This window comes from Saccopteryx leptura, chromosome 1 (assembly GCF_036850995.1).
Source record: "Saccopteryx leptura isolate mSacLep1 chromosome 1, mSacLep1_pri_phased_curated, whole genome shotgun sequence".
NCBI lineage: Eukaryota > Metazoa > Chordata > Mammalia > Chiroptera > Emballonuridae > Saccopteryx > Saccopteryx leptura.
In genome coordinates, this window is record NC_089503.1 from 195584809 (window position 1) to 195600094 (window position 15286).

At 51.4% G+C, this 15286-nt stretch overlaps 1 protein-coding gene across 15 annotated transcripts in view; it reads left to right on the top strand.

Annotated features, from left to right (window-relative positions):
* The window catches only part of ANK2 (ankyrin 2), a 380102-nt gene that overhangs the window by 137356 nt on the left and 227460 nt on the right, over window positions 1-15286 (top strand). For 4 of the 15 annotated variants that reach the window (XM_066383810.1, XM_066383826.1, XM_066383831.1 and 1 more), the window contains exon 1: window positions 9134-9401. The exons of 3 other annotated variants lie outside the window; for them this stretch is intronic. In XM_066383810.1, coding sequence (XP_066239907.1) covers window positions 9318-9401 — 84 coding nt within the window. In that variant the 5' untranslated portion in view covers window positions 9134-9317. Of the gene's footprint in view, window positions 1-9133; window positions 9402-15286 lie in introns of those variants that run through there. 8 more of the 15 variants (XM_066383965.1, XM_066383924.1, XM_066384005.1 and 5 more) reach the window with 5 other exon arrangements.

The window sequence follows — 15286 nt, forward strand, 5'->3', positions numbered from 1 at the left end:
CTGTCTGTCTGCCTCTCCGCTTCTCACTTCAGAAAAATACCAAAAAAAAGTAAATAAATAAAAATAGAAGACATGCTTAACATAGCAGTCTAGGTACCCCTGAAAACTGAGTGAGGTCCCAAGGGCTTGGTGGGTTATCCAGGAGCTGATCTAGTCGTCTAGACCAGTGTCTAGGACCAAATATGCTGAAACTTGGGGACCGAGCTCTTTTTCGAAGTTCAGGGTCACATCCACCTGTTTTTCCTGTCCTGTCTATGAGTCTTTGAAGGACATTCACCATGGATGAAAAGCATTGTCGCCGCGGGGTGCTGGGGGCCAGGACTCTGCCAGGGCACCTGAGTTTACACTTCCAGGCAGCTGCTTGGGCTAAGAGACGGGTGCAGGTCAAGTGGACGACAGCTTGTGGTGGGGCTGCTGCAAGGAGGTGTGGCCTCGTGACGGACCCTGAGCGGAGGGACGTCTGGTGTGGTCTGTCGTTGGAAAAGCTCCCTGGTCAATCTGGGACTCGAGGTCGGTAGATTTGAGGGAGAAAGAAGAAAATAAGAATAGGGTTTTTTTTTAACCTGGGAATTTTTCACTGACCAACCAAAACAGGATGAGGAGCTTTGGTAACTGAGGTCACATGGTGTTTTGATGTTTCTACCTCCTTGTACAGACGACCTTGAGTGGAGACAGGAGTGCGGAGAGCAGGGCGTGGAAAGAGAAAAGGAAAGGGACTCCGTGTGCACTCAAGCCTCGTGGACATGTTATTTCTGTGCCAGCGGGCAGGTAGCGTCCTGCAGCATGTGTACAGGCACCAGAATGGTTTTGGGGGGCGAGTCTAGATAATTTGTACGAGAACTCTCAGCATTTCTGTCTTCCCGCATCACGCTTGGACTGCATCTGTTGACCTTGGGCGCCGTCTGGTTCTGTGGGCTCCTGTGGGCTCCTGTGTTTTCCAGAGCCTCCGTTTCCTCGTGGAAAAGGCGAACTCAGCGACATTCCTTCCTTCTGTTTGTTATCGGATCACTGGCATTTAATCCGCTTATGCCATTCCCTTCGGCTCATTTTTCCCCCCTTTAAAATGTAAGCTCATCAATGTGAGGGTAGCAGTACAAAAAAAAAAAAAAAGAAGTAAGGAATTTTCTGGGAGGAAAATATGAGAGTGATCACAGGCTGGGGGAGGAACAGGAGGGGGTCTGATTGGCGCGGAGCTCCCGGGTCAGGGAAGGCAGGCAGCCTGGGGACACAGCCCCCTGTGTCCTGACGATCGTCCACGGTGCGTAGTCGTTCCGGCCACCCCACAGAGAACATGCGGAACCTTCCAAATGTCCGTGATGAAGCCAGCCGTCAGAATGTACTGCACAGACGTGTGTGTGACTGCAGGGAATGGGCCAGAAGCCCTGTCGAGTTGTCACTTACATTCAGACGGTCGCTCTCAGTGGAAGGATAACTTAGACGTCTTGAAACTTCCTGTCGAGGAGATGATTTTCTGCGGGTCTCTTACATTTCTGTATGGGGGGGGGTGGTACCTGTGTCGTGGCTTGTGGGGGCCGGCATCACAGCACAGCTCCCTGGGTCTCTGGGTCCCGGGGAGCTGGTCGCAGGACCCACTTCCTAAATCTCTAGCCCACAGTCTGTGAGCATGAAAGCTGCTTCGTTTAGGAGGAATTAGCGACCGACTTCATCTGTCACCTGTCCTCCTGTGCTACCTCTTGGCGTCAAGCCTCTCTTCCATCACGGACATTCTTCAGCCAAGAGTGATAACACTTTCGAAACCAAGTTCACCTCCAAATCTGTCCCCACCTTTGCCTGGTGCCACTGTGACCCTCGGGCACAGCAAACCATGGTCTGAATGTGGGTTTTTTTGCAACATTTTTTTCGTTGTTTTGGCTCATTCAGCAACCTGCTTCTAATGCCTGACAACCTTTCCATCTGGTGGAGGGTCATGGAGAATAGTTGTTTTTTATTCCGAGGACCACTGAGTGACGGTGGGACATTCTGACCTATTGGAAGGTCCTGTCCTAATGTCACCGGGTTGGTTGGGGATGAGAAAACTTGGAATTTGACTCCAAGTGCTACTTGGTCGGTTTGGCCTCGGGTGAAGGGGGCAGTCTCGTGGGCCGCGGTTTTCTTCCATAAGGAGCCAGACGGGACGGTCTCCAAGTTGCCTTCGAACATGGTGGTTGCCTGGCTGTTGTCCCTTCTGTCCACTGCCATGCTTACGCACCTCTGACGATATGATTTACATACATGTGAGGCGAGGACGGGAGGCCTCCCTCCGGTCACGGCCATGTGGAGTAGCCATCTACGGACACACACTTTCTCTTCAGCGTAAAGAAAAACACATGTTGCTGCTTGCTTTCAAGCCAGCTGTGACGTTGGGAACATTGCATCTGCGCTGCTAAGTTTTTGCTGAAAAACCACATCCGCTGAGGACTCCGCCGTTCATCCGCTATTTCCAAGGACTAACATGGCCAGAGACCGAGCTGCACTGTGCGTAGCGGAGCAAGCAGGCGACAGGCGTCCTGAAGACTGGCCCAGACAGGACCATGCGTGCAGGACACGGCCCATGCAGTGTGACCCTCCCATAGAATTCCACCCTCGAGCTGAAGCGCTGGTGGCCTCACGTAAGATGAGACGATGGTGACTCAGCAGGCGAAGGCTGACACTGTGAAGCCAGGTCCCAGGAGCTCTGTCTGAGGCCGAAGTTGCAGCCCGGGTGTCTTTGCGAGGACCTCATGGGAGACTGGCCATGGGGCGCGAAGTGGCCTCCGTTGCTCTAAGGTTCACGTGGGCCGGGCAGTTACTGAGTGCCCAGCCCAGGGCCATGCACACAGTTTTTCCAGGACAAATGGGGTCCCTCTTCCCACCCACTCCTGAGGGCATGGCGGTGAGGGGACCGACTTCTCGCTGACCAGCTAATGTCCTTGTTTCCAGTCGCAGTAGGGTTCTGAGGCCCCCATGAGGTCACCGCAGTGTCACAGCTACCCAGTGAGGGGCATGAGCCTGGGGCCTGGACTCTCCTCTGCTGCGAAGCAGTGACAGGACCTTGGGAATGTCTCTCCTGTTGTCATTGGTTAAATGACATGGATTTCAAGCCTGACCCGTTGAGGCTTCTTCTTGACTCCAGGTTTCCGTGGAGATAAGGGGGGGGAGGCCTCTGCTGCCCCCTCCTCTGTCTCCCCCTCCCAGGGTTGGTGATGTGACACTGTCCATGGTGACAGTGTGCCCGGCTCTCGCACTGTCACCCTGCCCGACTGCTGCTGCAGCCACACACACACACACAGGAGTCTGCTCTCTGCTCCACCTGGAGTGGATGTGATGACGCTTCCTGGGAACCTGAGCAGGCTTGGGACAGGCCACAGACCAGTGTGTATTGGGCAGCCCCGTGATCTCAGTGGCAGAAAGATATGCAGCCCAACAAGGGTCTGCACAGAGGGGCGGGGAAGCAGAGGGACTGGCCCCTCACAGCGACCGGGGCTCAGGCATCTCCCACCCGGGCCACATCTTCCCCTGAGCTCAGCCCCTGGATGGTGAAGAGAGAGATTGCTCACAGGGGCTGAGCCTGCAGTGCATGTGCTGCCCGCATTCTGGGGCTGGGTGTCCGTCACGTGGCTGCAGCCTCCTGCAAGCAGTCCCCACTCTGCCACAAAGTACTGCAGTCTGGCGTCTCGAAACAACAGAACGTCATTCTCTCATTGTTGTGAAGGGCAAGGGTCGGACAACAGGTGTCGTTAGGGCCTGGCTCTTCCAGCTGGCCCGAGGGGACGGTCCTTCCTGACCCTGTCCAGCTCTGGTGGCCGCGGCCACTGGCACTCCGTGGCATACAGCTACACTGGCCCCAGTTCTGCCTCTGTCTTCATGTGGCCATCTCCGCTTCGTGTCCATGTGCCAAATTTCTCTCTTCTTGTGAGGACCCCAATCCAGGATGACCCCAATCCAGGATGACCCCTCTGCACATGCGTTCACCTGCAAAGGCCCTCTTCCCGATAAAGTCACATGCACAGGTTCTGGGCTCAACCACAGCTCAAGCCACGACGGTGGTCGCACTGGCCAGGAGGAGGAGGGAGACTGTCGGCTGTCCTGATGCCCGGTCACTGCCTTGTTGTAGAGATTCTCCAACACCAGGGACAGGACAGGTGAGCCTTCTGCAAAAACGCTGGGCCTTGGGGCATAACACTGTTTCTGTGAAAAACGTGTTTTTCCCACTGAACAGCTCTGATGGACACAGTTGCTGTGGAAGATGACACACTGTCTCTAAGACATAACTGCTTGCACTTCAGAGAACTTTGCCCTGCTCAAGTAACCTCCAAATTTAAAGAAAGAGTATGTTAGATTTTGTAATATCTTTAACTGTAACATTTAATAAAATGGAGTGGCCATACATAAATTAATATACAGTGGTCCCTCATCTATCATGGGGGTTGGGTTCCAGAACCCCCCGCAATAGGTGAAAATCCACAAAGTACCGACCTTATAGTTATCTTATTATTTATATATATTTTAAGGCTTTATAAACCCTCCCCACACTCTTATAAACCTTTCTCACACTCTTATAAACCTTTACCACACGGTTATAAACCTTTCCCACACTCTTATAAACACTTCCTGTGCCCTTAAACACTTTCTACACTCTTAAACCTATGTAATTTGAACAACATATAAAATTCTATATGGGTCCTCTCCAGTAAATATACGTATTTCGATTTACTATCCTTTTAATGTTTTAATTGATAATTTTTATATTGTTTTCAATTTTTTTAGGCTAGAAAATACTTATTTTACCACAAAAATAATTAAAATAATAAATAGATAAAAATACCTCTATACCGCCCAATCCTGCCATATAGGGTACAAAATTAGATAAATGAAAATTAAAAAGCTGTGATATGGTGAAACCGTGAAAAGTGAACCGTGACATGGCAAGGGACAGCTTTGGCTGCCTCTAGACGGCATGCCTATAAAATACACTTAAATAAAACCGGTGGAGGCCCTCCCTGGCTGGTTGGCTCAGTGGTAGAGTGTCGGCCTGGTGTGCAGGAGTCCCAAGTTCGATTCCTGGCCAGGGCACACAGGAGAAGCGCCCATTTGCTTTTTCACCCCTCCCCCTCTCCTTCCTCTCTGTCTCTCTCTCTCCCCCTCCCGCAGCCAGGGCTCCATTGGAGCAAAGTTGGCCTGGGCACTGAGGATGGCTCTATGACCTCCATCTCAGGCGCCGGAATGACTCTGGTCACAACAGAGCAATGCCCCAGATGGGCAGAGCATCGCCCCTGGTGGGCGTGCCGGGTGGATCCCGGTCAGGCATATGTGGGAGTCTGTCTGACTGCCTCCCCGTTTCCAACTTCAGAAAAATACAAAAAAAAAATGGTGGGGGCCCTGGCCAGTTTGCTCAGTGGTAGAGCGTCGGCCTGGCGTGAGGAAGTCCTGTGTTCGATTCCCGGCCAGGGCACACAGTAAAGGCACCCATCTGCTTCTCCACCCCTCCCCCTCTCCTTCCTCTCTGTCTCTCTCTTCCCCTCCCGCAGCCAAGGCTCCATTGGAGCAAAAGCTGGCCTGGGCGCTGGGGATGGCTCCTTGGCCTCTGCCCCAGGCGCTAGAGTGGCTCTGGTCATGACAGAGCGACGCCCCGGATGGGCAGAGCATCGCCCCCTGGTGGGCGTGCTGGGTGGATCCCGGTCGGGCGCATGTGGGAGTCTGTCTGACTGCCTCCCTGTTTCCAGCTTCAGAAAAATAAAAAAATAAAGATAAAATAAAAATAAATTAAAAAAAACCCGTGGGGACCCCCACACACACACACGCTGTGTGGGGCTGTGGTGTCTGCTCCCGGCACGGCCTGCTTGTCTCTCCTGTCCAACCGCAGCCATGAGGTGGCTTCTGTTCCCAACTCCGGCCGGGATGGGCCACAAGGACAAGGGCCCTGGAATCAGAACCTTGCTGGCTTCAGGAGTCATCACCTGTGTGATCGCAGGCAAGTTCCCCCCGTGCTGTGACCTCAGCTGTCCACTGGCCTTGGAGGGACAGCGCCCCCCCCCCCCTCCGCGGTGGTGAGCATCCCATAGTTACTGAGTACTCACTTGTCTGCTGTCCGCCAGCCTGTCGGAAAGCCTGGGGACCCCCCCAGGGGGAACAGAGACCTGTCCCTGCGGAGCATCTGTTCTGGGAGCTGAAGGTGACCTCAGTCACGGAGTGTGGCACGAGGGTGGGGTGCCACCATCGTGGTCATGTCTGTACAGCTTCTCTCAGGTCTCCTCACGCCCACCTTAGCTCCGCGATGTCGAGAAGGACGCAAAATAAAGGAAAATCTAAGAAATGAAAAAAGTGTGCTTGTTAGATATTTATCCACAGATGTAAGCTCGTGGTAAATACTGAAGACGTTTCTTCATTGCGCGTTCACTGATCCCTGGGCTCCGTCATAGGCCCGTGGTGCGTGAGGCCCATGTGGTGTAGGCAGAGCCCCGTCCTGTTCCCCTGGAGCCGCACCCAGCCCCTTGTCTCCCACTGTCCCTTGTCCTACACCCCCAGACCCTGTCTGTTCCCCGTGTTCCCCGATGTTTAGGACATGGGTCTGAGTGCTTGGTTCCTGGCTCACGGAGGGCACTCAGTAAACCCTCATGGAGAAAATGGTCCAGTTTCTGGGCAGGGCTGCTCCTGAGCAAGGTCGCGGGAGGGAGCTCAATGCTGGCAGGCTGGGGTGGGCACCCACAGGCCAGGGGCTCTGACAACAGCGGGGGCTGGGCTTCTAGCAGCTTCTGTAGATGTGCCTGTAAGGTGTTCCTTCAGAAAAGAGGTCCATCGCCTCAGTCCTGGCTGTGGGGTTCTGGGCATCATTGCAGGAGCATGTTGACTCCAGTAGGAGGGGGTGGGGGCTGGCTGGAGAGAGGGATCGGGGGGGGGGGGAGAGGGAAAGAGAAAGAGGGGGAGAGAGAGGGGGCAGAGAGAGAGAGAGAGGGTGAGAGGGAGGGAGAGGGAGAGAGACAGAGAGAAGGAGAGAGAGAGGGAGGGAGAGAGGAATGGAGAGAGGGAGAGAGACAGGGAGAGAGAGTGAGAGAGAGGGAGAGAGAGAGAGGGAGGGAGAGAGAGAAAGAGGGAGAGAGAGAAAGAGGGAGAGAGACAGGGAGAGAGAGTGAGAGAGAAGGAGAGAGAGGGAGAGAGAGGGAGAAGCGTCCCCACAGCAAGGCACAGAGGTGGATGGTTTTTGCTGTGTTGCACGGAGAGGCAGACCTGACTGAGCTGACAGCCACCTGTATTTGTAGTAAGGACAGAACTCTGCAGCAGCAACGACCATGTGCAGAGGCACCTTCAGAGTCCCAGGGCTCCTTTAGGCATCACCTCCCGGTTTCGTCCATCCTCTGCCTCTGCACCTGACAGCTCTGTGGTCACCTGCTCTTTCCTCCGAATCACCGGGCGTGCCCGGGGCTCTGGTTGTACCCACCTGTCAGCATGTTTAAATATACAAATACAGCCACCTGACCCAATTGGTAAAATCGGGTTTCTTGTTAGAAAAAACAAGCCCTGTTACCTTTTCTTGTAAAGAAGATTCTGGAACTTTAAATCGGAAGGCCCTTGAGAGCAGGAGCTGTTTACTCATCAGTCGGTAGAATTAGGTTACGATCAGTTTTAAGTCCATGACTTTCTTCTATTTATATCATCCACAGTGTCCAACTTATTTGTTACCAAACCTTGATTAACTGCTTTAATTGGGTCAGGCATCGTGCTTGGTTCCAGGAAACTCAGTGGTCTCCCCTCACAAGCACGCAGGTGCACACACACGTGCACAGACACAGCGGCATCCAGTCGTGCACACACACACCTGCAGTGCGCGCACGCACACACACACCACACACACACACACACACACACAAGCACACACTGTCCTGGTCTGTCCAGGAGAGGCGGTGGGTGAGGTGCAGCCATGCAGGTGACGCAGGTTCGCTGTCAGAAGCTACCGCAGAGAGAGGAGCCAAAGGGGGCGTGGTCTGTTACCTGGTTGCTGGGGAAACTGTTGCCAAGGCTCCATGGCAGTCTTCCTTGACCTGCGTTTTGAAAGACTGTTGTCTGAAATCAAGTGAATAATACTTTAAAATGTCACTCTCTTGTATTCACTGTCAGACAGTAATGGCTGTTCTTGTCCTTGAGTGTCCTCTTTACCCACTGAACACATCAGGTAGAGGACCACATATCTGAATGTTTTCTCAGTACGCATCGTGTCTGTTCTTGTTGTACCTGCAGGAAGAACACTAAATACAGGTCTGTGTGCAGGTCTGTGAGCAGGTGTCTGTGTGCATGTGTCTGTGCAAGTCAGTGTGCAGGTCTGTGCAGGTCAGTGTGCAGGTCTGTGTGCAGGTGTCTGTGTGCAGGTGTCTGTGCAGGTCAGTGTGCAGGTCTGTGAGCAGATGTCTGTGCAGGTCTGTGTGCAGGTCAGTGCAGGTCTGTGTGCAGGTCTGTGAGCAGGTCTGTGAGCAGGTCTGTGTGCAAGTCTGTGTGCAGGTGTCTGTGTGCAGGTGTCTGTGTGCAGGTCTGTGTGCAGGTCAGTGCAGGTCTGTGTGCAGGTCTGTGAGCAGGGTCTTTCTGCAGGTCAGTGTGCAGGTCTGTATGCATGTCTGTGAGCAGGTCTGTGAGCAGGTCTGTGTGCAAGTCTCTGAGCAGGTGTCTGTGTGCAGGTCTGTGTGCAGGTCTGTGAGCAGGTCAGTGTGCAGGTCAGTGCACGTCTCTGTGCAGGTCTGTGAGCAGGTGTCTGTGTGCAGGTCTGTGAGCAGGTCAGTGTGCAGGTCAGTGCAGGTCTGTGTGCAGGTGTCTGTGTGCAGGTCTATGAGCAGGTCAGTGTGCTGGTCTGTGAGCAAGTGTCTGTGTGCAGGTCTGTGAGCAGGTCTGTTCAGGTCTGTGCAGGTCTGTGAGCAGGTCTGTGCAGGTCTGTGCAGGTCTGTGCAGGTCTGTGAGCAGGTCTGTGTGCAGTTCTGTGAGCAGGTCAGTGTGCAGGTCTGTGAGCAGGTGTGTGTACAGGTGTTTGTGCACGTCTGTGCAGATCTCAAGCTGGTTGAGGGATGTTCAGATGGTGGGTGTGTCTACAAGGGAGCAGCTGAGTCCCCAGACCTGCCTTTTCTAGCGTCCCATTTTCAAGCCATTGTCGTGGCTCCGAGGGTAATTGGTTCAATCAGATTTAACAATGCAGTCAGATAAACAGTTGTGGCAGCTCCTGCCATGGCAACGTCATCGTGCTCGCCGTCTGCGCCCGGTCCCCACCCCCTTGCTCTCCTCCAGCGAGCGCACACTCGGCTGTGCGGGCAGCAGGCTTTAATGGCAGAGCCGCTTGCTCTACCCGAGCTTCACGGTTCACGATGATAAACGAAGACGCAGCCCAGAAGAGCGACGGTGGCGAGAAGTTCAATGGCAGCAGTCAGAGAAGGAAGAAGCCCAGGAAGGTGAGCTGCCTGTCAGAGCGCGGGCGCCTGTGTGTGTGTGTGTGCGCGCGCGCGTGCGAGAGTGAGTGTGTGCGCGTGTGAGTGTGAGTGTGCAGGGGCTTTCTCAGGGGTAGGTGCAGCACGGTTTTCTGGGGCCAGGAGAGTAGTGGGGTTCTCGGTGCACCCTGCCAGGGAGCCGGGAGCGGGAAGCCCGGGGGTGAACGGGCCAGGTGTGTACGGCACGGGCGGGCGTGATGGAGGCTTGTGGCCGCTGAGGGTTGTGTCTGGCGCTGATGGGCACAGAGAGAGTCATCTTGCTTTTAGAACGAGTGACTTTAGGGGGGAACTGAACAGCGAGGTGGATTGTGGAGCAGAAAGGAGATTTGGGGGCAGATGTGTATGCTCGGCAATGGTCGTGAGATGGCGAGACGGCGGCCACCATGGGTCCCTTGTGGAGCGCGCTCTCCCCACAGAAAAAAGGCTGCTGTGACAGGAGAAATGGGGTCCCAGCGTGGCGTTCCTTTGCTTCGCTAAGCTCCCGGGCGCCTCCCCCAGACCGGAGCATTAGCGCCATGGCTCTCTCTCGCACCAAGTAAGATAAACAGCTAGAGAAGTGGCAGGTGGAGGCTGGGGGCCCATGGGGTCCGGACGACCTCACCCTGATCTTCGCGGACAGGATGCCGGGGAGAACCGGGAAGAACCGGGGAGAACCAGGGAGATGCAAACTTGGGTCCCGCCCAGAGCTGCTCTTTCTTTATAGCCTGACTCCTGCTGAGGAAGGGGTGGGGGTGGGGCAACCTCCAGCTCCCCTCTGAACGAGGTGCCTGTTCAGTTCTCCTGCAACCCAGGTCCCTCCCTAGGCCCATCGGAGGGGCGGGGTGTGAGAGGTGGATCTGGGAGCAGCTGGCTTGGATTTTGAGTGAGCAGATTAAGGAAAAAAAAAGGAATTAATGTGAACAAATGGAGATCTTTTATTTGGATGATGTTGAAATTGCATTGTGCGGCACAACCTCAATCACGGGTGCGCTCCATGTCTCCTGATCTAAAAATTCAGAATCACGAGAAACCTCCGAGATTTACAAGACCATTGTGTCGGCAAACAGGGGATCCGTGTGTCTGCGTGGTGTCCTGTGATTTGATAGGAATAAGCCTGCCCACGTCTGACCGTGTTAGTAAGAGCCTAAGGGCACTGATGCGCTCTGAGGAGGCACAGCCTACCGAGTGGTGGGTGGGGGCAGGGTGGGGGGTTTGCTTTGCACTGAAGGGTTCCGGCCCCCATCCTCGAGGGCGTTTGCATAGAGTCAGCTAATTGAGCAGCATTGTAAAATGAGAAGAAACACAGAGTAGAGAGGAAGAGCGCGACAGGGAAGCAGAAGGAAGAGAGAATGCTCGCCTGCGCGTTCCCAGCATCGCTCCAGCGCACTCTTCATCTGTCTCTGAGCTCCCCTGCTGCCGTAGCAACGGCACTCCCCTCGGCTGGGTTGGGGCATGCCTCTCCGAGACCGGGAGCTCGGAGCGCTGGCACAGATCACAGGACCAAAGCCCTCCGAAGGGACCTGCGGGCACAGAGGGCAGAGCTCCGTGTGTCCTAACTGGAATTTTTTTTTTAAAGCTCCGTTTTTCTCAAACGTATTTATTTTAGGAATGAATTCTCTCCCGAGCTTGCAGTCAAAATGATAACAATAGCAAGTTTTGAATGCCTGTGTGTGCTTGTGCCCCCATCAGAAGCATCCATGAAAACACAGTGAATTTTGAGTATTTAGAGCAGGGGTCCCCAAACTACGGCCTGCGGGCCACATGCGGCCCCCTGAGGCCATTTATCCCCCCCCCCCCCCCCCCCCCGCACTTCTGGAAGGGTACCTCTTTCATTGGTCGTCAGTGAGAGGAGCATAGTTCCCATTGAAATATTGGTCAGTTTGTTGATTTAAATTTACTTGTTCTTTATTTTAAATATTGTATTTGTTCCCGTTTTGTTTTTTTACTTTAAAATAAGATATGTGCAGTGTGCATAGGAATTTGTTCATAGTTTTTTTTATAGTCCGGCCCTCCAACGGTCTGAGGGACAGTGAACTGGCCCCCTGTGTAAAAAGTTTGGGGACCCCTGATTTAGAGTAATGCCATCTAAAAAAAAAAAAAAAGAAGAAGAAGCACACACGTGCACGCGCACGGAGACCCGCGTCTGCATTCTCCAGCTTGACGGTCGGACACAGTGGGCTTGAATCTAGCTTATCCTTTCATATTGGGTTTGGAGCACATCACTCAATCTCTCCGATTCAGGCCCTCTTCTGGAAAATGTGGATACGTGTGTGTGTGTGTGTGTGTGTGTGTATCTATCTATCTTTTGGTGTCTTGTGAGGGTTAGAAGTAAAGTGAATACGATTCTATGAGCAGTATTGAACGTATACTCGAGGGCACTAACTTTTAGGTGTGGCTACTGTTCCCTGAAGTGGAGATTATCAGTGGGAATACACCCTTCAGAAAGAAAGTCTTTGAGGAACCGAACAAAATATTGATGCTTTGCAGAGGCTAGTAGTCATTTTTCAAAATGTCCAAAGTTGTTACATGCTGAAATTGGAAACTTAAAAAAAAAGGATTTATTTATTTTTATTAAATTGACAATTGGCATGACATTGGTTAATAAGATTGTATATGTCAGGTGCGTATCTCTGTGGTTCATGATCTGCACAATTGCATTGTGTACCCACCACCCAAAGTCAAACCATTTTCCGTCACCATGTCCCTCTTTGTCCCCCCCCAACTTTGGTAACCATCATATGATTGTCTGTGTCGATGAATCTCATTTGTATATCCCACATGTGAGTGAAATCGTCTAGGTTTTAGCTTCTCTTTTACTTATTTCACTCAGTATAATGTTCTCAAGGTCCATCCATATTGTTGTAAATGGTACTGTGTCATCATTTCTTATGGCTGAGTCGTATTCCATTGTAGAGATGAACCACATCTTCTTTATCCAGTCCTCTATCCAGGGACACTTTCGTTGATACCATCATGTCTTGGCCACCATGAATAATACTGCGATGAACATGGGGGTGCATGCATCTTTGCAAACAAATGTTTTCGAGTTTTTCATGTAAAGACCCAGTAGAGTGGTTGCTAGCTATCAAGGAAATGCAAATCAAAACCACAATGAGATACCACCTCACACCTGTTAGAATGGCTGTTATCAATACCTAGGTCATAACAAGTGTGGGAGGGGCTATGGAGAAAAAGGAACTCACTCACTGCTGGTGGGAACTTTTTATTTCATACGAATTGAGTGGGATTTACACAGATATGTTCTAGGTCTTCTTTATTTATTTAAATAAATTTTGAGTTTTGTATCTTTAGCTCTGATAAGCTTTCCCATTACATTTTTTAAAATTTATTGATTGATTTTAATTTTTTTTATTTTTTATTTTTTTTTCATTTTTCTGAAGCTGGAAACAGGGAGAGACAGTCAGACAGACTCCCGCATGCACCCGACCGGGATCCACCTGGCACGCCCACCATGGGGCGACACTCTGCCCACCAGGGGGTGATGCTCTGCCCATCCTGGGCGTCGCCATGTTGCGACCAGAGCCACTCTAGCGCCTGGGGCAGAGGCCACAGAGCCATCCCCAGCACCCAGGCCATGTTTGCTCCAATGGAGCCTTGGCTGCGGGAGGGGAAGAGAGAGATAGAGAGGAAAGCGCAGCGGAGGGGTGGAGAAGCAAATGGGCGCTTCTCCTGTGTGCCCTGGCCGGGAATCGAACCCGGGTCCTCCGCACGCTAGGCCGACGCTCTACCGCTGAGCCAACCGGCCAGGGCTATTGATTGATTTTAGACAGAGAGGAAGGGAGAGAGAGAAAGAAACATTGGTTTGTTGTTCCACTTATTTATGCATTTGTTGATTATTTATTGTATGTGTCCTGACTGGGGATAGAAACTGCAACCCTGGTGCATTGCAATGATGCTCTAGCCCAGTGATGGGCAACCTTCTGAGCTTGGTGTGTCAAAATTCACCAAAAAATGAACATAACTCGGGTGGTGTGTCACTTCGAGAAAAACAAAACCATAATTTCACAATATTAATAGTTTAAATAACAAAAATCTATAATTGTAATATATAACTGTATTGAATAAACCAAAAACTAATTATTTAACTTACCTGCTTAGTGACTTCTTTGTTCATCTGTCAGTCGGTTTCTTTTGTTGGTCTTGATATTATTTAACTTGTGTGGGGTGCTGTGAACTAAGATAAGTGAGGGGGAGGGGGAATTCTTTAACTAACTTGCCTATTAGTGACTTTTTTGTTGCTGAATTTCATTGGCTAAATCTTCAATTGAAGGTTGGTATTTTGTACACTGCAAGCCCAAGCAAGCGCTACTAACTTCATCTGTCAATTTGTTTCTTTTGTTGATTTTGATATTATTTAACGCTAAGAATAAAGTCTCACAAAAGTATGTAGAGAGAAAAACTGTGAGTAAAGCCATTGTTATATTTTTCAGGGTGCTAAAAGTGTCTGGTAATCAGTTCCAGGCACTCCAAATTTCCTGTTCATAGTGGCACTCCTCTTGATTCTCCAAGCGGCACCTTTCCAGATTCTCAAGCTTTGACCTCAAGTTGACAAACACCTGAGCCCAGATGCTGTCTTGAAATTCTGCAAGTTGCATCTTATATAAATTAAGGTGGCTGCAGCTATTTCTAATGGCCGGAAACGGCACCCATAGCACAGGCCCTCGCCTCTTCCAGCCTCCCCCTCACTTATCTCAGTAATGATGGTCAATTAGAAATCCACGACACCCCAGAACAGTAGATTGGATGATGGTTGCTGTGGTTAGGTGGTTGCTGGTAATGGCGATCACAGGGCCCCAGAGATGCATCCCCCAGGGCATTCCACTGCTCCCAGCTCCACCGGCCTGAAGTGAGGTCAAAGATCCCCTAACGGCCTAACCAGAAGTCCCAGAACGAGATGCTCTGTGCTGGAGTTCTGTTGTTTTGGCCTACAGACCCCCAGCACAGAGTGTCTACACTATAGCAAATGTTTTATCCTTGGCTACTGCACCTGGCCGTGTAGGAGCCGAGGATAAAACATCCTTCTCTGCATGTGGCTCCATACTTTTCTGGTATGTGGCTACATGCAGCTGCGTGTCATTGAAAATGGCTACGTGTGTCAGTGCTGACACACGTATCATAGGTTCACCATCACGGCTCTAGCCACTGAGTCACCCGGCCAGAAACTAGACCATTACATGTGTGTGAATGAGGAAAGAATAGAAGATAAACTTTCCTAATAAAGACAAAATATGAGAAAGGCAAGAATTAGGCTCAGCTGATGAGACATCATTTAATCCAGTTGTTTGTTTCTCTGCCTGAGGTTCACATTGACTCCACTGAGGGTTTTTTATTTTTATTTTTTTATTTATTTTATTTTTTGTAAGAGAGACAGAGAGAGGGAAAGATAGGGACAGACAGACAGGAAGGGAGAGAAATAAGAAGCATCAATTCTTCATTGCGGCACCTTCATTGTTCATTGATTGCTTTTTCATCTGTGCCTTGACTGGGGGGCTACAGCAGAGCGAGTGACCCCTTGTTCAAGCCAGCGACCTTGGGCTCAAGCCAGCGACCTCTGGGCTCAAGCCAGCGACACTGGGGTTGTTGGTGAGCCCATGCTCAAGCCAGATGAGCCTGTGCTGAAGCCAATGACCTCGGGGTTTTGAATCTGTGTCCTCTGTGTCCCGGGTCTGTAGATCCAGCTCACGGGGCTGGGGTGTTGAAGTCATGTGCTGAATCACATTCCTTGAAAATGTGACTCTTCCCCTGGTAAATAGTTAACAGATAGGCTTTACCCCACTTGTTCATTCTGCACCTCCCAACAGTGATTCTCCTAAAGTTTCCTTTGCCACAAAATATTCAAAGTGAGAAAA